Source organism: Lycium barbarum, chromosome 4 (assembly GCF_019175385.1).
Source record: "Lycium barbarum isolate Lr01 chromosome 4, ASM1917538v2, whole genome shotgun sequence".
Classification (NCBI taxonomy): Eukaryota; Viridiplantae; Streptophyta; class Magnoliopsida; order Solanales; family Solanaceae; genus Lycium; species Lycium barbarum.
Window position 1 is genome coordinate 3,858,518 of NC_083340.1, and position 22,746 is coordinate 3,881,263.

Genomic DNA, 22,746 nt, shown 5'->3' on the forward strand with positions numbered 1-22,746 from the left:
TCTTTTAATGTCTCCTTATTCACTGCTCCCAAGTCCATGTCACATTGCCATTTTTGGTCCTAAATGCGTTCGAAGGGAAATCGAACAACCGAACCAAACTGAAAATTGAATCAAACTGAGAAAAAACTTGATATTTTTTTGTTTTGGTTTGGTTTTGCCAACAAATTTTTGCTTCTATAGTTGTTCGAGTATGTGTATTGTCACATATATATTTTTTTTGGCCAAAGAAACGGCAAAACCAAAAAAAAAAAAAAAATCGACCAAAGTTTTACACAAGTTTATGTTGATATTGTTCTAGGATGGATGACTGTGATGGCACTTATTTGAAAAAGCAAGTCAATATACGAGCTAGCTATTCTAAGATAGTTTCGATGATTATTCAACTTTTACTTTGTTGTGTTAAAATTATTAAATTATTTTATAATGAAAATATCACTCAATTACCTAAATTTCATGACAGTCCATATATTATTTTTTATATCGAAAAGTTACTTAACTTTGCCCAAATATCACATGGAAGGACACATATGCATAAGATAAACTAGCACAAAGAACTTGAACATCAACAATATTTTGATGTGAAAAGTTGAGTGGTTTTTATTATAAAAATATTTTAGTGACTTTCTATAGTAATTAGGCAAGTTTACAAAAGATAATTTAGTGATTTTGGTGCAATAAAAATTGAGTGATTATCAGTGAAATTACCCTCACGATAAGCTCAAAAATTTCGACTGTAAAGATGGGATATTTTGGGATGGAGAAGAAAGAGATTTAGATCTAGGACTTTATTTACACGAAGATGAATGGGGAGAAGTGCTATTTTTTTACCGTTCTAAAAGCCGATTTTTTACAAAAAGACTTTTGCGCTTATATTGGATAAAACAACACGTAATAAGCTAGGTAGGATATAGTATGTGTTTAAAAGACACGTATGAAACGAGGTGACATGTCCATATAAAGCACTACCTAAGTTTGAAGTGGTTAAAACTTTATTGTGACAAATGTGATCAATTCAAACCCAGCTCACTACTTTAATCACAAAGCGTGATCGATAATTACTTTTGTCAATTTGTTCATCTTCTTTAGTCGAAAGGATCTTTACACATTCTTGTTATGAAGCCATTTAGGGGAGATAGCAAATTAGGTATGGAGTTTAATAACGTGTTGTATTATATATGCAAGTTAGTCACTTAGTCTATATATTGAACTGCAATCAGATCTGAATTAAATTCCGCATCTGCCTTCTTCCTCGAGGAATATATCACACTCAGTGAGTGACTTTTGGCAATCATATTCTTGTCATTAATCCGTCCCATCGCCGCAAAAGGATTATTTGACCATTTCAAAGTCTTACCGGCCATTATAACCATGTTGGTAGCGCTCATAATCAACTTTCTGATCGTCGTACTTCCTCATCTGATACGTTACTGTCAGGTGTTTTGCCGCTATTATTAGAGCTTGTGTTACATAATTTTTAACGATTCTTAATGGTTGGAAGAAACTTTTTGCTAGAGTTAATGCTCAAGATGAATTTCCAAATTTTCTTAAATCTTGCTCTCCTTGCACTAGGCTTAGGCACTTCTAACTTGAATTCTATCCATATCCAAATATCCCCATGATCTTGTTACTCCCATAATCACGTCTTTATCCCGAATTAGTTATGAAGAGTTACGGGGTTGTACATATATCGGATGCATGAACGCACGGGATGCTCATATGACACACAAGATGTACATATGACGCATATGACACACAAGATGTACATATGACGCACAAGATGCATGAGTGACGCACAAGATGCACGCATGACGCACATGATGGACGTATGAATAGAATCTTCTTCTCGATTTTAGGGTTTAATTATGAATTTCTTGAATCGAAAAAACGATACCATTCTAAAATGCACCGATACATAATGTTTTTGTAGGTTTTGTCGGTATCGTGTCCCCCGATACGGTGTACTTTACTCGAGTAAATGACCCGACCACCCTAGGGACGTGGGTCCGCGCTCTCCTAGCAGCATATAGGCGAATACAATACTGTATCAGCGGAGGAAGTACAATTATTAGTAAAATGTTGACCGTGATGACTCCCAGCATGATTATACCAGTTTTTATCGAACTTAATGCCTCCGAGTCTTCCTTTTGAGGTCACGGGACGAATAAACGAAAATACTAATGCTGCAACTAACAGCCACATGTTCGACATGGAAGAGTGTGATTTATATCTGACTATCTATGAGAAGAAGGAGATTTCAGAGAAACGAAGAAGAGAATGAGATCATAGCAGCGATTCTTTATCGATGTATAAGGTTATTAAGTGCTGTTAAGTGCCTTTATCTTTTGAATGAAAGTTTACGTTTACGCTATCACTTCTCTCAACCGAAACTAGCCATTAGTGGACTAAAGTATTTACTATTTTCGAGGTTAAAAACATTTTAGATTGGAAGGATCACCTTTTGTTTCTCTTCTTTAAAGGGAGTAGTGACAAAGAATACATATAGTGTATTAGCAGTAGTGGAATATTACTTCTAACTAGTTCTTTCAGTCCGTCGATAAGATTTCTTTGATTACTCGCAGAGGTGGAATGCTGAAATGTTGTCTATATAAATTAACATTACCCATATATAGAAGTGTGCCCAATATTCTAAGATGTCTGCAACATTAAAAATCTACAACATGAAATAAGATGGGAGGGATAGTTAATAAATTAAAGGGCCCTAAATTAAATCAATATGCATAAGATTATCATGTGCTTTATAGCATATAAACTATATAGCAACTTGGATTTGGAGTGCAATTTCCTTATAATTGATTTTCTTACGGTGGAAAAGAATTATGTACCTGTGCATGTAAAGTTAAATCGTTTAAATACTTTTAACCTTACCAGTTAACAAAGAGCTAATGTATAGACTACTATGCTTTCACTTATAATATTATAAGTGAAGAAACATGGTGTTCTTCCATTTAAATAGGTGACTTTGTCTCTCTTAATACATATCATGTAATGGCTCCTCTGTCTTCACATGGTCACGGAATCTTATCTCTCTGAGGAACTTACTGAAAGGATGTTAAGATCCAACAAAGGATTAAAGGTGAGTTGTTGTGGACGTTCTCCCTTCTAAGAGTGAGTTCATTCTTGAGATATTTGATATGAAGATTTATCCTTGACATTATGCTGGTTGTAGTAAAACATATGCTTTTGAAGATGCTTGATCAAGAGGGGAGAGAATAGTTTTAGTTTATGTATTTTAGTCCAATTTGTTTCCATCAAAAACCTAGAGATCCGAAGGGACTTAATCACCTCTGTTTATATTGCTCAATCTTTCGAGCCTATAATAGGTCCATGTGTTTTATCAAAAAAAAAAAAAAAATCATGTGTAAGGATCAAGATGGATCACCAATATAACTGTCAGTTGTCTACTTTGTCAAATAATGTGCCTTCTGCAGTATATTCCTTAAAATATTTTGCGAGATGTTTCGGTTGAGTGAAAAGAAGATATCTCAGTTGACAACGTTTGCAGAAAAAAAATTCAGTTGATAAGCCTCATGTTTTGAGCACATTTGCCTCTATGATCCTTATTCAATATTACGAACATATTTTATTCTTCCCGCTGATCACTCTCCGCTTTAATTGACCTTAACCCCTCTTTACATTTTTTACTGGTAAGTTATCCCCCTTTTTGTGATTAGAGGCTTATTATGTGCCAAAGAAAAGATAGAAAAGTAAAGAAACACTATACTTGTGCTTTCAATTACACATTTGAAATGAAATAAAATGATGTCCGGCATAGGTTCTATATAACTTCACCCGAATAGGCATAGGTTCATAGGTTCTATGCCTTGCGAAATTATTATTATTTTCAACTCTGCTGGATTTCGAACCCAAAACCTCGAGATATTTTCGGCCACCTTTATAAGCGAAGGAAAAAAAATTAAAGACCAGTCCGTATGAAGGGCAATCGTGCATATTGCCCTAAATATTTTGACTATCAAAATTATTGGGCTCGTGTTATGCACGGGCAAACCTTACATTTTTTTGCGCGGATTGCCCTTCTTTTGGGGCGGTCTTTCATTTTTGCCTCTCAAATTGCTGGTCTTTAATTTTTACCCTTCGCTTAAAAAGGTGGCCGAAAATATCCCGAGGTTCTGGGTAAAAAAAAAAAAAAACCGCAAGGCAAGGCTTTTGCAAAAAGTCTGCCGTCTCCAGCAAATTTTTAGTTATGCTTTAAGGCAAAGTCTGTCGTCTCTGGCATAGGTTTTATGTAACTTCGCCGAATAAGCATAGGTTCATAAAACCTACGCCTTGCGAAATTATTATTATTTTTGACTCTGGATTTTGAACCCAGAACCTCGGGATATTTTCAGCTACCTTTTTAAGCGAAGAGTAAAAATTAAAGACCAGCAAATTGAGGGGAAAAAATTAAAGACCAGTCCGTATGAATACACACGTGGTGTCCACTGTGACATTTTAATAAATGGGTCCACTGCCACATTGGAGTACTCTTAAAAATAGGGGTAAATTTGATTACTTTGCTAACGGTAGAGGTATATATAACCCCAAAGTATAACGGAGGGTAAATGTAAACTATATTTGAAAATAGAGGGGTAAATATGACCCTTTCCCCAAAAATCTTTGATGCATCAACATTGCCTGTATATACCTAGTGGCGGATCCAGGATTTTTTCCAATCAGGGTGTTCGAAAAAATAAATGAACCAATTTTTGCATTTGTTCAGGGTGTTCAAAAGACAATATATGTACATGAACACATAAAATTGACCCTAAATATACACTGTAAATTTTTACCGAGGTTATTCGGGTGAACACACTGGGCCTTGACTGCATCCGCCCCTGTATATACCAGACTAATGTTAAAGTTACCAAATTAATTAACATATAATGAAATCACTAAAGCAAGGACTTTCCTGATGTACTAGATGTACGACAAGTGAATTAGTACATGAGCATATATCATCTTTGCTAATGTTATGAAGATGTTATATAGAGAGGTGGAGAATTTAATGTGATTTTCTAAAGTATGATTAACAGAATCCACAAAAAGTTTTCCAGTTAGTATTTTCAAGTAAAATCCAAAAAAACAATCTTGACTATAGATCAGATTACCATCAAAATCATTTAATAAAAAATCTAGAAAGATTGTCTTGTAGAAGATGTAACAAAAGCACCAATGGGCTAGTGATAGAATAGTACCTTGCCGCGGTACAATCCCGGGTTCGATTCCGGCTGGTGCATTTGAGAGAGCAGTGATAATAATTGCACAACTTGTGAACGATGGGTCGTCACCCTAATCTGATATTCAGATGAAAAGAATTGGGCATCTGAGCTCTCTTCTTTCATTTTAGTTTTTCATTAATTTGCTACCACTTTATCTGTTGATGGACTTTCTATTGTGCCAAATTAGTTTGTTCTCAAGAGATAATAGTTTATCAAAACTCAATACCACCTTAAGGTTCATGTTCATTGTAGTCCAGTGAATGAGAATAGGATGCAACTCTATATAGTAAATGCTAATAATATGGATGTGATCATGATCATGAATAGGCAAAAATTAATTCATCTGTTAATTAATCACCAATTTACTCCCTCTCCCTCTTTCTGACTGCATTCTTGGACTAGATTAGGTTACAATCTATATATAATATAAAGATAAGCATAGACAAGGTGATGTGACACCTCTCTATGGTTAGCATTCCTATTTATCTTTTTTCTCTTTTTTTTGAAAATTTTTATAACATAATCTACTAATTAGATGGCTTTAAAAAGCCTCAAAAAATAAAAATTGATATCAGCCCATGTAGTAGAGGACTTTAATGCTAATAACTTGGCTGCATTGAAACCCCATTAGGCTTTCTTCCGTCCTTCTCAGGGGTATATTCCTGCACAAAACTTTCAACCGTTTCCTATTCTTTTAACAATTACCTCATTAACTCCTACATAATTACACCTCATACATGAACTGACACGTTACTAATCATCTTTACACAAATACATCCTCTATCAAATCTTATATATGAGTTATGACCTCTCCCTCATCCTGTAGCATTACACATCCCTTCCTCTCCGTTTTCATAAAAAATCAGTTTTTTTTGTAAATTGTTTTTCAATTTTATCGGCTCTTTCTTTTCTTCTTTTTCTACTTTCTTTATTTTAGGTAGATTTTGTATTTGTGATATGTATTGAGACCTTTTCCGACATGTTTTTTTTATATGTATTTTTAGATCTTTTCCAACTAGAAATGCTTAACATTAGAATATTAATTATACCAACACCCTATAACAATATTGAGCCAATCATTTATGTGGAAGAGGATTTGCAAAGCAAATGGAGTCGCTCTTCAAATTTGATTGCCCATTCCTATGAAGGTGGAGCTTCATTTCTCGGCGTATAAACATCACAATATGACCTCCTTACAAGCTAGCAAAATGTATGTAAAACTTGATTAGTACAGTAGTAATCAATTGTATTTTTTTGTGCTATTTATTTTCTCTCTCTCTCTCTCTATATATATATATTATAAAGCTAGACATAGATAAGGTGATGTGGCACCTCTCAATGTCCACCATTGCTATTTATCTTTTGTCTCCTTTATTTAGCATTTTTTCCTCCATTTCTCTACATAAGTAATTAATTAGATTAACGAAAACAAAAGCTTAATAATTAAATTAACTCCATGTTGAACTCTGTGTAACATTTTATCGGTTTCATTTTGCCTTTTGCGTTCCCCGGAAAAGGCCAAATATCGGCAATTATTTGCATTCCCTTTAAAAATGAGCAAATCCACATTATCATTACTATTCATTTGCATTCTATTTGAATGAAAAGAAACGGTGCTAATTCAGCCCACGACAACATATTTCTTGCTACATTACATTTCTCTACAATGAAGTCAAAAGCCGTTTTTTCCATTCCTTCCCACAAGTCTGCCCACGTTTGTGCATCAATGATTTTAATGTGTATCCCAGGAGTAATTCTTAATATTAATCACTAATAACTAGAGTCATTTATTCCTCCGCCTCTCTATTTTTGGCCCAATATGTGTCTTTTTATTCATATTACTAGTTATGTGAGGCCCGTGCTGAGCCCGGGCCCAAACTAAAGATATAAAAGTAGATATTTTAACTAAAGAAATATAATTTGTGTTAGTACAAGTGTACAACAACAACAACCACTATATACCCATTGTAGTCCCGCAAGTGGGTAGTTATATGAAAGCAAAATTTTCATTCCACTCCTTTAATACTTTAACTTCCATTTTGATGAAATTATTTACTTCAAATCAAATGTGGAGCCAGAATTTGACATTTATAACTTATGTATCCTAATTTTCTGAAGTTATTTAGTTCCAAATAAATAATCTATACATAGTTAATGAACTTTGAAGACAAATACATACTTTAACTTTTGCAGCGGATGGAGCTGCTTCTCTCTTAATTAGGAATTAGGGGTTCGAACATGGATATGGAAAAAATCTTTGGAGGAAGGCTCCTCCCGAATAAGCGCGATACAGTGCGAATTATTTGGATTAATTGGGATCAAATGCGGATATCAAGCACCAACCAGAAAATCAAAGAACATGAAAAATGAGGTAGGAGGTTCGATAGCTTTTGAAAAGTAGACCTTAAAAACAAAAAACAAAAAAATTGACTTACATAAATAAGATTAGGACCTAAAAGTAATTAATTAAAAAGTTTTAAAAATTTTAAAAATTATTGTGAGGACTACAAAAGTCTCCAGGTTCGATAGCTTTTGAAAAGTAGACCTTAAAAATAAAAAGCAAAAAAATTGACTTAAATAAATAAGATTAGGACCTAAAAGTAGTTAATTAAAAAGTTTTTAAAAAATTTAAAAATTATTGTGAGGACTACAAAAATCCCCACATTTGCTCTTATATATAATAGTAACAAAAAGTTAATTTGAGGGATCATGTATTACCAAAATAAGTTTGGAAGTGTCTAGATTTATTGAAAATATACTTTAATATATATGCAATAAATATCAAATACAAGGGTAAAATTGAAATTGCAAACCATTTGGTTAGGAAACTCTCCAACAAGAAAGTTGAGAACTAACTAAGGCCTACAAAATTCATTACATTGCCACTTATTATATATAGTAATTTCCACATGTCGTACCTTTGTGCAAAAAAGTACTAATAACAAAGACTTCTTGTATGATCATATTTTCTAAGATTTTCATTTAGTAAATTCATGTTTATCCTATATTGATTCTAAGAAAGAATCTAACATGTAAAATTTTACTTTGTTTACTTAACAATGTCATTCATAGTACAATAATCTTTGTGATGTATTCAGAGGCGTATCTAGCCTACAAGGTTGAACCCCAATTTTTCGACGCGGAGCCTAAATTTATGTGTAAAAAATTACTAAAATTGTAATAAATAGTAGATCTGAACCCCTAACTTTAAAAATATAATGGGTTCAATGCTAAAAATCTTAAGATTGAACCCATAAAATTTAAATCGTAGATCCGCCTCTGAATGTATTGTCTCTTGCAAGGACAAGGAGAAGATCAAATGATGGATAGATGAAAAGGAATAGAAGATGACTAGAGGAGATTTCAGATTTGAGAATAAGGACAAAGGCATATAATCATTGGCCACTTGATACGAATATCCTTGTGTGTAATTTTTTTCCCTTGCTTCATCTAAATAGCTTAAGATTAATGTTCTTTTAATTTGACTTTACAAAAAAAAAAAAAATGGTGATCACCTTTTCACCACATGCAAGGTATTTTTTTTTCTTACTAATCAAGATATTAGGATGGCTTAATTTTGTTCATAATAGTAATTATTTATTTGCTTTTTAAAAAAAAAAAATTGGCTTGATCTCCTCTTTGTTCATTGTTTTTGCTAGGTAAATAATTCTCTCTCTCTCTGTGAATAGGTGATTATTGGAGATGTGATCACCAGGGCAGATCTATATTTTCAAAATTCTGTAATTAATATTAGCACCCCATAAGTTCAAAGAATTTGTATACACATATGCACATGAATCTAAACTTTTTTGTTTGTTTGTATATTTTAACCATATTAGATATCGTTTATAAAGGATGAAACAAAATCAGACTACTTCTTAGTTCTTAGGTTTGCATTTCCAAATTTTTACTTTATTTTTTTTCTCTCTTCTTCATTACTTTTTTTGGTTTGTTTGTTATTCAAGTTGTCATATATTAATTTAAATGAGTAGTTTCATATACTATCTTGATGTCTCTCGCATATTCTTTCAGTCAAAAGACTATATATATATTATCTAAAGAATCATGAAAATTTGGTTAATTCATGAAAAGATGTTCATTGTTTCTATTATAAAATTATAAAAATAATATCTATTTGTATTTTATATTCTTTTTACCACTGCGCGAAGCGTGAGCAAGTACACTAGTAGTATTATACAGTTTGTAATTATAAGAAAAAAGTCTTATCAACCAGACAAAGCCAAAAAAATGAGAGCTCAGAAGCACATTTTTTTCATCTGAATATCAGATGAGTGTGACGACCCATCGTTCACAAATTGTGCAAGTAAACACCACTGCTCTCAAATTCACCAAAGACTATATATATATATTATCTAAAGAATCATGAAAATTTAGTTAATTCATGAAAAGATGTTCATTGTTTCTATTATAAAATTATAAAAATAATATCTATTTATATTTTATATTCTTTTTACCACTGCGCGAAGCGTGAGCAAGTACACTAATAGTATTATACAGTTTGTAATTATAAGAAAAAAGTCTTATCAAACCAGACAAAGCCAATAAAATGAGAGCTCAGAAGCACATTTTTTTCATCTGAATATCAGATGAGTGTGACAACCCATCGTTCACAAATTGTGCAAGTAAACACCACTGCTCTCAAATGCACCAAAGACTATATATATATATATATATATATTATCTAAAGAATCATGAAAATTTAGTTAATTCATGAAAAGATGTTCATTGTTTCTATTATAAAATTATAAAAATAATATCTATTTATATTTTATATTCTTTTTACCACTGCGCGAAGCGTGAGCAAGTACACTAGTAGTATTATACAGTTTGTAATTATAAGAAAAAAGTCTTATCAAGACCAGACAAAGCCAAAAAATGAGAGCTCAGAAGCACATTTTTTTCATCTGAATATCAGATGAGTGTGACGACCCCATCGTTCACAAATTGTGCAAGTAAACATCACTGCTCTCAAATGCACCAGCCGGGAATCGAACCCGGGTCTGTACCGTGGCAGGGTACTATTCTACCACTAGACCACTGGTGCTTGTTGTTGAAGATCTTATAGAAATCTGTTCTAACATTCAGACATCTGGACTTGATAATAAAAGGACAAAGATCTTGCATTATATGCTAATTCCTAAGGCATGTTGTAAATCAAAATCCCAGATTTTACTTTGCCAACGGTTTTCTTATACATGTTTAATTCTGCTTATATATAATGTCTTATGAAAGACAAGAGTTGTGGTCGGATGGAACCGAGGTAAAATTAGTCAATTTATGAACAATCGTCATAATACATAATATATCGTTGGGACGTGCTCATTTAGGCACGGGCCACATCAGCTACGTCTCTATTGAGTTTGGGATTGAGGCATACTTATTATTTTCTCATACAGGTTTCTAATAGGAGTGTGGCATTACTATTGCCAGCCAAGGATCCTCCACATGAACTCAAAGTTATAACAAGCCGATTTAGTGCACCCTGACGAGCTAGATGAAGACTGTTGACACATTTTGAATTATTGTTGGTGACATTGCAAGCCAGGGGACGATTTCATTCAACGGTTAGCTGGTGTGAACCCCGTGCCACATACATGATTCGAGCCGAAAATAATGAATTCAGTTGAACTGATAAACTGAGACCTAGTCATCTACCAGTGCCATCAATTTCCTCTGCCGGCTGCCTGCTAGAACATATAATATTATATTGTCAGTTCGTGGCTGAATTGGTCTGAGTTTACTAGTTCCTTCCTTTTCTTCTAATTGTATACTTAGTTCCACCATTAATGTGATCTAGTTACTAACATGATATTGATCAGGACAAATAAAAAATCCTCATGGCCTGTCTACATCTTTATGTATAATAAACTATATATATGGCCTAGTTGTTTAATCTGCACGTCCAGCACTTCATGGAGCTTATGTTTGGAGTATGGTAAACAATGTTTGGTAATCACTGGTAAAGGGGAAATTATATATATGCCATATTCTTGACTCTGTAAGATTGGTTAGTATGAAAAATATATAACATTGGATCATTGACTTTTTCTTTGTTAATTCCCTCTGGTGCATGCAAGTTGCAGTGGAACATATAAACGTGCCGGCAAATATTGGATTTTATTCATCTTAGTACGTGCTACCATGTTATAGCCAATATATTTTGAAAAAAGCCAACACATAATACCTTCCTTAGTAGAAGAAAGAGCAAGATCAACAAAATTTTATTGTTAGCCACCACAAGATGGCAATTTCTCTTTCAAAGAAGAAATCTAAGGTTAACAAACGAGTTGAACCTAAAGAAATTAGCTTCTTTTTTTCTTCTTTCTTAGCTAAATTTCTTTTTCGAATCCCTACTATAGTCCTTATTTTGATTCTTATCTTCTTATGGTCTTCTTCTACTACTATTATTTCTGGTAAAGTGCTCCATGTTTGCATCTCATCACGCAAACTCAACCATCTTTATTGCATTTCTGCTGGCACCGAACCAAATCTTGACATCACGATTTCTCCTCCCAATGGAACTTCTCCTTCTACTTTTGTTGAACATAAGTATACAGCGTCAAAAAAATCTAATGATGAAAGTTTCACATCAATTGATACCATGTCAAATATTGTTGATATTTCGCTACAAAAATCTAGTCTTCTTGACATCCCAATTCCGCGAGTCAATGATAGCACAACATCAATTGATACCATGTCAAATGTTGCTGATGTTTTGCTAGAAAAATCTAGTCATCTTGACATCCCAATTCCATCGGTCAATGATAGTTCCACATCCATTCCTAGTGAGAAACAAGAAAGTACAAGAGTATCCGTTGATTCTTTTGTAGGAAATTACCAAAATGTTGCTTTCAGAAACAACATGGTTAATAAAGGTGGTGATGAGGAACTAGTGATAGCGTATAATGATGTGGAGGATCAATTGCAGGTGCATCGTTCGTGGGCAGCAACGAGCAAAAATCATACAACGTGCGATGGCAGGGGAATTTATGTGTATGATTTACCAACAAAGTTCAACAAAGATTTGGTAGCTCAATGTGAAAATATGATTCCTTGGGTCAACCTCTGCAAGTACTTCATGAACAACGAGGCGATGGGAGAACCGATACGGAATCTTGGCAAAGGGTGGTACCAAACACATCAGTATTCATTGGAACTGATATTTCATTCGCGCGTTCTTAATCATCCTTGCAGAGTGCACAATGCTGATGAAGCAAAGCTTTTTTATGTGCCTTTTTATGGTGGACTTGATATTTTAAGATGGCATTTCAAGAAGAACGTTTCGCACGATATCAAGGACTCATTGGGAATAGACCTTGTGAGGTGGCTAGAGGCGCAAAAACATTGGTTTCAAAAATCAGGTAATGATCATGTTTTTGTTTTAGGAAAAATTTCTTGGGACTTCAGAAGGACAAGCACCAATTGGGGGAGTAGGTTCTTGGAACTAGACGAAATGCAGAATCCGGTTAAGTTATTGATCGAACGACAACCATGGCATGTTAATGACATAGGAATACCTCATCCTACTTATTTCCATCCACAATCGGACGATGATATAGTGACGTGGCAGGACAGGATCATCAAGTCAAATCGGAAAAGCCTTGTGTCGTTTGCTGGTGCAGCAAGGCCTGGTGCACCAGCAAACATAAGATCAATCTTGATCAACCAATGCAAATCAGCTAAATATCAAGAATGCAGATTCTTGAATTGCAATTCAGGTAATTGTGATCAGCCCGAGTCGATAATAGAACTGTTCATGGAATCCGAATTCTGTTTGCAGCCTCCAGGGGACAGTCCAACAAGAAAATCAGTTTTCGATTCGTTAATATCAGGTTGTATTCCAGTGATCTTTGATCCCTTCACAGCATACTATCAATATTCATGGCATTTACCAGAAGATCATAGGAAATACTCCGTTTTCATTGATCAAGAAGATGTGAGGAATATGAAAGTCAATGTTGTGGAGAAGCTTATGCAAATTCCAGCAAAAGAAAGAGGGAACATGAGAAGGTACATTATTTATGAGTTGTTACCTGGATTGGTATATGGAGATCCAAAATCTAAGCTGGAGAAATTTCAAGATGCATTCTCAATAACAATAAACAATTTGTTTCAGAGATTGAACAAATTGGAATCATGACAGACTGACAATATTGACTTGTAAAGTGCTGTCAATTTTTGTTATTTCTATTTTTTGCCCAGTTAGTTATATGTATCATACTTTTGTATTAGGGAAAGTGAGGAGATTTTAAGTTTCTCTATGTGTAATTGAACTTATAGTTCATTTTACATCGTCACCACTTTTCGCTCAAGCTTTTAGATATGTTCAGTTCTAGTCCAAACACCACCCACGAAGATTGAACTAATCTTCCTTATAGACTTCTACATTTCTTTATACTCTCCTCCACGCCCCCCCAAAAAAACCCACCCTTTGAAATAGTTTAACGATTCAAAACTATAGAGTGTGAGAATAAAGTCCCAATAGTTAGGGGCGGCAAAATAAGCCCATGAATATATATATATATGACTCACCTGAACCGCTCATTTATTAACTCAACCCACTTTGAACCGCTCAATTATGCCCATCAGTAAATTGGACAATTATGTAGCTCAAACTAACCCCTAAGAAACTTTACCAAAATAATTTTAGAAAGATATTTTTTGTTTAATACTTCATAATAACCATAATAGAGAAAAAGAAAAAGGTTTATAAGGTCCTTAATCAAATTATAAGAAAATAAATGAAGAAATTAAAATTTAGTGAGCATTGGGTGAGATGGCCTATGACCCATGGTTTAGCCTATTTTGATCCAGCTAATTTCAATCCAAGTAAACTTTGAGCGAGTTAATAACTGTCTGTTTATTAACTCAGCTTATAGTGATCTGTTTAGATTTTGCCGACTGCACATTTGACACTCCTATCGGTAAGTTGAAAGGAGAAAGAAGTTACACATATGGTTTAGAAAAAATCTTAATGATGTGAGACATTTTGAAAAAATCATACGGATTTGGTTCAAAAAGGACAAAATTATTCCATACTAAGATTATCTTTGGATTGTTTTAGCCCAACAACGCGAAATATAATAAGACTAATTCAATTCTGATTTCCTAATACTCAGTCTCTCCATTGATGAAATGAAATGCATTTCGACAACATTAATATAACCCTATCCATATTGTCTGAACAAATGGAAAACAGTAGACTATTTTTTAGTGCCTTAAGCGTTCTTTTGTTGGAATCTTCGAAAGTTTCCAGAAGATTTAGTCCATTAAGTTACAAACAGAGGACAACTTTGACCATAACAAATGTGAACACAATTGCACATCGTATATAACTTCACATCATTGCTTACGTAAGTTAAAAAATAAACCAATTCATCTAGAAAATGAACCACAAAATTAAACCAAATCATCTAGAAAATGAACCACAAATACCATAGGAACAACATTCTTTCACACTGTTACTCCATCACAATTCCTCCTGGACAAATTGAATAAAAGATCCTGTCCATTAATAAAATAAGCCGATTAACAAAGGCCGCTTGAAATAGTTTGATCATATCTTCTAAGATGCACCACTTATATATGCGCACAATAATACATAGTAACATTTTGTAATAAGAAGTAAATAATGTTTTGATTCATCGAATTTATTTAAACACTACATGCATAATATTGGTCTAGAAAACAGTATACATACAAGCGATGTTGCTTAAAAATAATACATACTAAGTAAACATCAATTGACATCGAAAGTATATGCTTGAAAACGTTAAAAAAGGATGAGTAGACGTGCGTAAGTAGAAAAGTTGCTCAAATAATCAAATAATCTACAAGCTATTGGAATCAATGAAGATTAGCTAAGAAAAGAATACAAAGAACCAAAAATTTATATAGGCAATTCGACTACTTTAGATTAAGTTATTGTTACACACTAACACGGTTACACTTACATAGTTACATCTAAATTCAGTAAGTATTTTATACTATTGAATTTAGTTTATTTTTAAAGACTTGTATGTCCATGTAAGAAATAAATGTGAAACTTGACAGCCCTAATATTTGATTTTTTTTTCCTTTTACATCCAACCAATAAAATGGAATTAATATTGAATATTCAATATTTCATACAAACTTTTTGGGGGTTGAGTTTTAACTACGTTAACCTTGACAGTCAATAAAATCAGACCACCAAAGGATATGGTGCAGCGAATGAGCTCCTCCTCCTTTAATCAGAGGTCTCGGATTCGAGTCATGTGGTATGAAAAAATCTTTGATAGGAAGCGCTTCTCCCAAATGGGGCCCTACGCCGCATGAATCCGAATATAGTGGGACTTCAATGTGGATATCGGACACCCAGCGGGAAATAAAAAAAAAAAAACCATCACATGAAAAGTCCAAAGAACAAACGTAAAAAAGGGTTGGTTGGCTAAATATGCGACTCTCACCTGCGTGGTGAGTGCTGTATGGCTCAAGACATATGGCCGACATAATTTCTGGAATTCCATAGGGTTGGCTCGCCTGGCCGACCCTAAAAAAAAATTAAAAAAAAAAAAAGAACAAACGTGTTCGTGTCTCATTCTGCCACGTCATGCCACGTGTAAAAGCTTGTCGTAATCTCTAAACACAGGGTTCACACACGGTCTTAAGATATTATCGACCATACAAGCATCTTCCAAAAAATCTGCTATATATATTTATACCCCAAATGCTTTGTTCTGCAAGAAAAAATCTCAGTTTTATAAGTCGATTTTCTTCAATTCTAAGCCAAACCCATTTTAATTCAGTGTCAAATCTTTCTATTTCTCCTTTCTCAAAGCAGATCCATACAGATTTTACCCATTCTTTATCTCCTTTTCTTGTTAAACATAAGAGTTTTGTGTTGTTGAGTTTAAGATCAGATCATACCATGGCTAGTCAATCAAACAAACCTCAATCTGTTTATGACTTCACTGTTAAGGTTAGCCCTTTAATTATTTCAATTTGGGGTTCTTTTTTTCTTTCTAAATTGTTCAATTTTGCCTATATTTTCAGCAAGAAACATTGTTCTGTTTGGTTTATTAGTTACGAATTAGGAAATTGAGTTATGGAGGGTTTTTTTAAATCTTTTTTTTGGGTTAGTGAGTGATTGAATTTTGTTTTTGTATTGATCTGAACAACCAACTTAAGTAAAGAATGTGAAAAGATCATAAAGAATGTGAAAAGATCATTCATTTTTGCTTTTGTTTATTTTCTTGTGGTTTTGTTGATTGGGGTTTTGAGTTGTGAGGCACTGGTTTGAGTTTGTGGCTTAGTAAATGATTTAAAGACCTTCTTTTTGTATATATATGAATTACCAAGATAAGCTAACAATGTGAAAAATCATTCATATTTTATTCACTTATAGTTTTGGTGTAAAGGGAGAAAGCTATGACGTGTAGATAGTTGGGATATTTTGTTAAAATGGATGTGGTTGAACAACACAAGCATAGTGTATTGTATACATTTTCCAACCTCTAAGTGCTATTAGAGCCCGTTTGGATTGGCTTATAAGTTGCTTATAAGCTGTTTTCAGCTTTTTTGAGTGTCTGGCTGGCCAGCTTAAAGTTATTTTGTGCATAAAATAAGCCTAAAAAAATAATTGTGCCCGTTTGGCTTAGCTTATTAAGCCAAAAAAAATGTTAGCCTATTCCAAACTTATTTTTTTTTTTGGCTTATACACTGTTTCTAGCTTACAAGCTGCTTATTTTAAGCCCATCCAAACAGGCTCTTAATGCAATTGATTAAACTTGTCAGTAAAACAGAAAGGAAAAGATGAGCATAAGGTGTAAACTTGTGGTATATGGTATTAGCTTAGTGCTAGCAGCCAATTAACTTGTGATATATGCATTTTGTGGGGCTTGTTTTAGTTTCTTTATAGTCTAAAGTTTTTGTTTCAAGTCTGTTTTGATGTTGATAAGTAATGAAACATTATTGATTGAGAGTAGTTCTTTCTCAGGATTATACGGCTTAAGCTGTAACCGTGATAAGATATCGGATGGCTAAAGCTCTTTTAATTTTTGCAGGATGCCAAGGGCAATGATGTTGATCTCAGCATTTACAAGGGGAAGGTCCTTATCATTGTCAATGTTGCATCACAGTGGTATGTATTAGCTTGATAGTTGTTTTATTCAGTATATGTTTGAGATCTCTTCCTCTGTTTTCTAAGATTTCAGTAGGAACTTTTGTCAAAGAAATAATAGTCTGTTTTTTCATTCCTTTTTGTGATTTGTAAAGTTTCCATGGTGTTGTTTTCCATAGAATTTACTGAAAGTATCCCGAGCTGATGGTGTCTGCATCGATAATTGGTCTTTCATCAATCAAGTGAAAGAACACATACGAATTATTCAGCGTCTATTTATTTGCATTTGTAGTATCACACTCGGAATTTTGCTGGTGTGTGAATATAGTCCTTTGTTAGCCATTTTGTGTCATATGTCCTCTGAGAGACGAGGTTAGTGTGGTCTAGTTTTTCGGCATTCACTGAACTTCAGTAAGCATTTTATTTCAGATGCTTGTTTTCAGAAATTAAAGTAAAACCTTATCATCCTAACTTATCTCCTCGGATTAGGCCTTCCTTTCCTTAAGCTGAAATGCTATACATTCTACAGAAAACCTATTGGGTGAAACCAATGTGCTGATAGAGCATTACTAAAATTGGATATGGCATTGTTCTACGGACCTTTTTAGAGGGTTATTGATTGATTCTCTGGGGCAAATCCGAGTGTAAACATTTTCTGGGGCGAGCCCTGATGTAAACATTCTCACTATGCTTGGTCCAAGGACACAGACTCCTAAGGGCTATTTGTTGATACCAATAATGACAAGTTTGTGTAACTTCAGATAACATGTTCTGGTTATTTCTTTGTATTTTGATCTCATTGCGTAGTTTGCTGTAAGTGTCGTTTTTATGATTGGTTCTGTTATGTTTAACATTTGGTGATGAGCATAAACTGATTCCTTTTTCTGATGCAGTGGCCTGACTAATTCAAACTACACCGACATGACTGAGTTATATAGGAAGTACAAGGATCAAGGTTTGTTTCAGTTTTTCTAAATTTGTGCCACTGATTAATCTAACTAATGAGAAAGAACATTCTCTCTATTAATTCCCCTGGCAATGAAGACACTTATCACATTGCAAAGAGAACTTAGGAGCTGTTTGGACATGATTTCATCTCATGAAATCATGTTTGGACATGTAATTTGGATTTCTTAAGTTGCAGTTTTTTTATGAACATAAAAACCCCACAAGTTGTGAAACCCATCAAAAAAATTTCAATTCTTATACAATCTTATCAAATGAGTAAATCATAGTTCATAATAAAATTAATAGGCTACTAGAAGGTCTTTCTAAAAAATACAACATCAATTGATCAAATTTTAATTTAATTAGAAGGAAAATTTAACATGAATATTAATGTAACTACTCTTTAATATAATCCTACTACATGGTAAACATGATTGGTAAATATATTTTACCAACTTGCATATTAATATTTAATACAAATGGTTGGTAAACATGATTGGTAAATATATCTATCAACTTATGAGTTTTTTTTACAAAATATAAACGTATGGGTACATTTATATTTTTTTTTGAAATCATGATCCCAAATCATGCCTTTTTGGATGATTTGATTTTCATCTCATGAGATGAATTCAGAGATGAAATCGCATGTCTAAACGCTTATTTCATCTCATGGAATGAATCGCATGTCCAAACGCCTACTTAATATGAAATAGTTGCTTGTTTGTAAGAATCCTTCTGTTTCACAGGTTTGGAGATTCTTGCGTTCCCTTGCAACCAGTTTGGTGGACAGGAACCTGGAAGCATTGAAGATATCCAGCAGATGGTTTGCACTCGCTTCAAGGCCGAGTACCCCATATTTGATAAGGTAGCAATGCAATAACCCAAATACTTTTCTCTTCTGGTCGTGCATATCATTCCATATTTGCGCAGCACATAGACTTGTTCAAGAATGCAAAACAAGTAGCATGTATTAACAGCTTTGATTTTTATATGATGTAGGTTGATGTGAATGGTGATAATGCTGCACCACTGTACAAGTTTCTGAAATCAAGCAAAGGGGGGTTCTTTGGGGATGGTATTAAGTGGAATTTCTCCAAATTCCTTGTTGACAAAGAAGGACATGTCGTCGATCGCTACTCTCCCACCACTGCTCCAGCTAGCATGGAGGTAAGAATCCAATCTCCTCTCCTATGGTTGTCTTTGCTTGCTCTAGAATTGTTCACGGACAATATAGCTAATAAAACTCTCTCTCTCTCTCTCTCTCTCTCTTATATTTCTGCAGAAGGATATCAAGAAACTCTTGGGGGTCTCTTAAGCTCTGAACCGCGCCGTTACTGCATTTTGTACCAGGAATAATGAGCGTATTATAGTGAATAAGGTCTATGTTTGATGTAATTTCTTCTTGTTTAAGCTGCTACTCCGTTTGCTAGCTACCTACTTGTACAAGTTCAATATTCAATATACTTTTGTTTGCAAGTGTAATCTTTAGTCCATACAAGGTTGTAGACATGGTGTGTAAGAGAACAACGCTATATACTTGAGGGAATATGGAGAGAAAAAGAACAAGTTTTAGGAAGGATTTTTGACATTGAAAAACTTAGCCAATATCTTAGTATTGTGAAGAAAGTAAGAATACTCACTAGAAAAAAAAAATATTTGAGATGTACAAAATAGGATTTGCTCTGTTGATCATTTAAAACTCTGGTAACGATGACTCAAGAGCCAGTTATAATATTGGCGGAATGAAGAAACCTCATGGCAGACATGTCTTTTCTGAAATTATCTCAAAATCTGTTTTGAAACACGTAGTTCATCCTTAGTTTTTAGATGATTGCAACTGAAGATAAGAAAAGAACATTTGCTCATTTCAGACAATTGCAAATACACATCCATAATTTCAGAATCTCAGAAAAGCAACAAAATAATGCAAACAACTTTTACACTTACAAGACAGTTACAAGATGACAATTTTTATTATTGTGGTAGCCTGATCAAGACAGCTGTGTAAGCCTTGCGATCAGAATCTTTATTTCAAGTACTTATTGAAATGAAAGCCAACAAGGAAGTCTGTATCTTTCCAATATACCAAGACAACAACAGAATTACATCAAATTCATTAATCAGACCAGAAGATGTGCATCAAACCATATTTGGGGTCATGTTGAGAAACACCCAAAGCTTTCCACACAGCTTCAGAAGCATCAACAATGTTATGCTTACAACCTCTACTTGTGTCACATTCATCAACTACCATGGCTTTTGTACTCTTCCCATTTGCATAAATTGTAATTTTGTCGAAACATCTTCTCCCTTTACTGTACCATCCAGTAGATAAAGCCACAATTGGAATTGAATTATGGTAATATTTACCACTACATTCTGATGGACCACCTCCATCACCACCTTTTGAAAAGTCATTGACTGTTAAAATTGCCTTCATTCGACCATTGTATTTCTGACCTTCAACAACTAGTGTGTTGCTAAAAGTCATGATAATAAAAATCAAGAAAGCAACATAATGAAATGTGCTGAAGTGAGTCCCCTTCTTCATATTTTATAAACTCGATGGTTTTTTTCCTTCTTTTTTTTTGGGTGCAGACTTGATATAGTTGCTCAGGTATTTATAGAAAAATTTGCCCCCCAACAATACTTGGAATATAATAGAGTTGGTCATGTAAATCCAAACCTTGGAACATAAGGAGGTAACAATACTAAGAAAGTAACGGCACAAGAAAAATTACAATGTTTTCGAACTTCTAGGACTAGGATAGTTTTGGCATTACTAGATAAAAAAGGCTAATCATACAAGTAATATATGTTGCAACTCCGTTCTTTGTTTTATAGATGTGACATCCTTGAAACTTTTAGTTGTTTTATGTAACTGAAGTATTTTTGGCTTCCGAAACTTGGTAAAACAAGTTTGTAATAAGTTTTTTTTTTTATCTAAGATGGGAGCAGATTTTTACTCGTCCGTCTTTGGAGGCTAGTTACATCCAATGTTTTCTACGAGGCTATCTCAAAGTCCTTTTTGTCGAGAAAGAAAGGTTTTTTTGGAGCAACTTCCGAAGATTCTGGACCTATAAGTCAACTTTTCTGTAAGAGCATCCGTATATGTATCGGTCCATGGAAGAACGAAAGGGTCACCCGACTAATCAGCTTCAAAAGACCTATCAGATTTTGGAATGAATCATGATTTGATCGATGAATATTTGTTTCTTTCTTCAATGTAGAAACCATTAACTATTTAACAACAATTCTATTACTCTTTTGTTCCATTTTATATGACACTCTTTCTGTGTATTTGAGGTCTGCCGTCATTGTTATTGTTCTTGTCCTTCGTTTTCTTAGTAATTCTTACCCGTTGTGTTCGTTATTTGGATTTACATGACCACAACTACTTACATTCCAAGTATAAACAAGATATTAAGCGGCAAAAATTAACATTTTTGGGTGGCAAACTTTCTATTTATAGCAAAATCAATTGTATAAACTCTTCACCACAAGAAAGCACAAAATTAATAACATTCTCAAACACTATAAATGAAACTTATAAGTGCAACAATGAAAAATGGGATTTGCCTTAGCCTAGTTCATTTTATTGCTTTCTTGGTCCTTGTAATTTCTCTGACTTGTAATAGCACATTAATGATGGAAGCTCAAAGGTGCAAGCCAAGTGAAAAGATCAAGGGGAAAAAGCCCCCAAAAGATCAATGTCACCCTGGTGATGAATGCTGTAAATAAGGAAAATTTTACACTTAACTTACAAATGTTCACCTCCAGTTTCTGGTCACATAAAGGCAATTCTTGCCATCAACGACTTTGACAAGGGTGGTGAATGTAGTGGCAAATATTACCACAACTCTGTCCCCGTGGTGGCTCTGTCCACCGGATGGTACAGTAAAGGGAGACGTTTTGAAAACATTACCATCCATGCGAATGGGAGGAGTGTGAAAGCCATGGTTGTCGTTGAATGTGATGCAGGTAGAGGTTGTGATTCTCCACATGCATATACCTTCCAGGCTTCCACCTTGCCAGAATAGTATTGTTGATGCTTCTGAAGCTGTGTGAAAAGCTTTGCATGTTCCTAAGAAAGATTCGGGTTGGCTTGAAATCTTCTGGTCTGATTAACGAATCTTGATATCATCAGTATTGTAAGTGGCATAGTAGCATTGTTGTCAATCTACCACGATCCACTAGGATTCAATTTTTTGTCATCCGATTCGTAAAAGAAAAAAATAATCTTGATATCAATAAATACCCTGCATATTCCAAAGGAACTGATAGCAAGGGTCAGTTTCCTTCTTTATTATGTTATCACACAACAGTAACAAAATGTTCTTTTTCTTGTTTTTCTTATCCCCTTTCATGTTATACTAGGATAGAAAAGTTTCCTGCTAGCTTCTCTATTATTAAGAGAATAAACAAGTATAAGCAAGC

At 34.0% G+C, this 22,746-nt stretch overlaps 4 protein-coding genes and 6 non-coding genes across 10 annotated transcripts; 5 read left to right on the forward strand and 5 right to left on the reverse strand.

The window, feature by feature from the left end:
- Positions 1–5,261: 5,261 nt before the first annotated feature.
- On the forward strand, positions 5,262–5,349 carry LOC132639034 (small nucleolar RNA snoR114). Its single transcript, XR_009582081.1, has one exon. It is a non-coding gene; the product is annotated as a small nucleolar RNA snoR114 (small nucleolar RNA).
- Positions 5,350–9,489: 4,140 nt separating this feature from the next.
- On the reverse strand, positions 9,490–9,577 carry LOC132639037 (small nucleolar RNA snoR114). Its single transcript, XR_009582083.1, has one exon. It is a non-coding gene; the product is annotated as a small nucleolar RNA snoR114 (small nucleolar RNA).
- Positions 9,578–9,808: 231 nt separating this feature from the next.
- Positions 9,809–9,896, reverse strand: LOC132639038 (small nucleolar RNA snoR114). Its single transcript, XR_009582084.1, has one exon. It is a non-coding gene; the product is annotated as a small nucleolar RNA snoR114 (small nucleolar RNA).
- Positions 9,897–10,137: 241 nt separating this feature from the next.
- On the reverse strand, positions 10,138–10,226 carry LOC132639033 (small nucleolar RNA snoR114). The gene has a single exon (XR_009582080.1). It is a non-coding gene; the product is annotated as a small nucleolar RNA snoR114 (small nucleolar RNA).
- A 5-nt stretch (positions 10,227–10,231) lies between these two features.
- TRNAG-GCC (transfer RNA glycine (anticodon GCC)) lies at positions 10,232–10,302 on the reverse strand. Its single transcript has one exon. It is a non-coding gene; the product is annotated as a tRNA-Gly (tRNA).
- Positions 10,303–11,288: 986 nt separating this feature from the next.
- LOC132638071 (xyloglucan-specific galacturonosyltransferase 1-like) lies at positions 11,289–13,539 on the forward strand. The gene has a single exon (XM_060355059.1). The coding sequence runs from the start codon at positions 11,500–11,502 to the stop codon at positions 13,396–13,398; it is 1,899 nt and encodes a 632-aa protein (XP_060211042.1). The 5' UTR covers positions 11,289–11,499; the 3' UTR covers positions 13,399–13,539.
- Positions 13,540–15,671: 2,132 nt separating this feature from the next.
- Positions 15,672–15,794, forward strand: LOC132639012 (U11 spliceosomal RNA). The gene has a single exon (XR_009582061.1). It is a non-coding gene; the product is annotated as a U11 spliceosomal RNA (small nuclear RNA).
- Positions 15,795–15,950: 156 nt separating this feature from the next.
- On the forward strand, positions 15,951–19,791 carry LOC132634887 (probable phospholipid hydroperoxide glutathione peroxidase). Its single transcript, XM_060351025.1, has 6 exons — positions 15,951–16,218; positions 17,303–17,379; positions 18,252–18,313; positions 19,056–19,174; positions 19,309–19,476; positions 19,592–19,791. The coding sequence occupies exons 1-6, from the start codon at positions 15,967–15,969 to the stop codon at positions 19,622–19,624; spliced, it is 711 nt and encodes a 236-aa protein (XP_060207008.1). The 5' UTR covers positions 15,951–15,966; the 3' UTR covers positions 19,625–19,791.
- A 600-nt stretch (positions 19,792–20,391) lies between these two features.
- Positions 20,392–21,658, reverse strand: LOC132634888 (putative ripening-related protein 2). The gene has a single exon (XM_060351026.1). The coding sequence runs from the start codon at positions 20,858–20,860 to the stop codon at positions 20,426–20,428; it is 435 nt and encodes a 144-aa protein (XP_060207009.1). The 5' UTR covers positions 20,861–21,658; the 3' UTR covers positions 20,392–20,425.
- Positions 21,659–21,957: 299 nt separating this feature from the next.
- Positions 21,958–22,349, forward strand: LOC132637085 (putative ripening-related protein 2). Its single transcript, XM_060354232.1, has 2 exons — positions 21,958–22,042; positions 22,090–22,349. The coding sequence occupies exons 1-2, from the start codon at positions 21,958–21,960 to the stop codon at positions 22,347–22,349; spliced, it is 345 nt and encodes a 114-aa protein (XP_060210215.1).
- Positions 22,350–22,746: the final 397 nt, after the last annotated feature.

Coding starts and splice junctions, on each gene's coding strand:
- LOC132638071 (XM_060355059.1), top strand. CDS start 11,500: ATGGCAATTTCTCTTTCAAAGAAGAAATCTAAGGTTAACAAACGAGTT.
- LOC132634887 (XM_060351025.1), top strand. CDS start 15,967: ATGCTTTGTTCTGCAAGAAAAAATCTCAGTTTTATAAGTCGATTTTCT. Junction 16,219..17,302: donor TTTATGACTTCACTGTTAAG/GTTAGCCCTTTA, acceptor TAATTTTTGCAG/GATGCCAAGGGCAATGATGT. Junction 19,175..19,308: donor AGTACCCCATATTTGATAAG/GTAGCAATGCAA, acceptor TATATGATGTAG/GTTGATGTGAATGGTGATAA.
- LOC132634888 (XM_060351026.1), bottom strand. CDS start 20,860: ATGAAGAAGGGGACTCACTTCAGCACATTTCATTATGTTGCTTTCTTG.
- LOC132637085 (XM_060354232.1), top strand. CDS start 21,958: ATGGAAGCTCAAAGGTGCAAGCCAAGTGAAAAGATCAAGGGGAAAAAG. Junction 22,043..22,089: donor TCACCCTGGTGATGAATGCT/GTAAATAAGGAA, acceptor GTTCACCTCCAG/TTTCTGGTCACATAAAGGCA.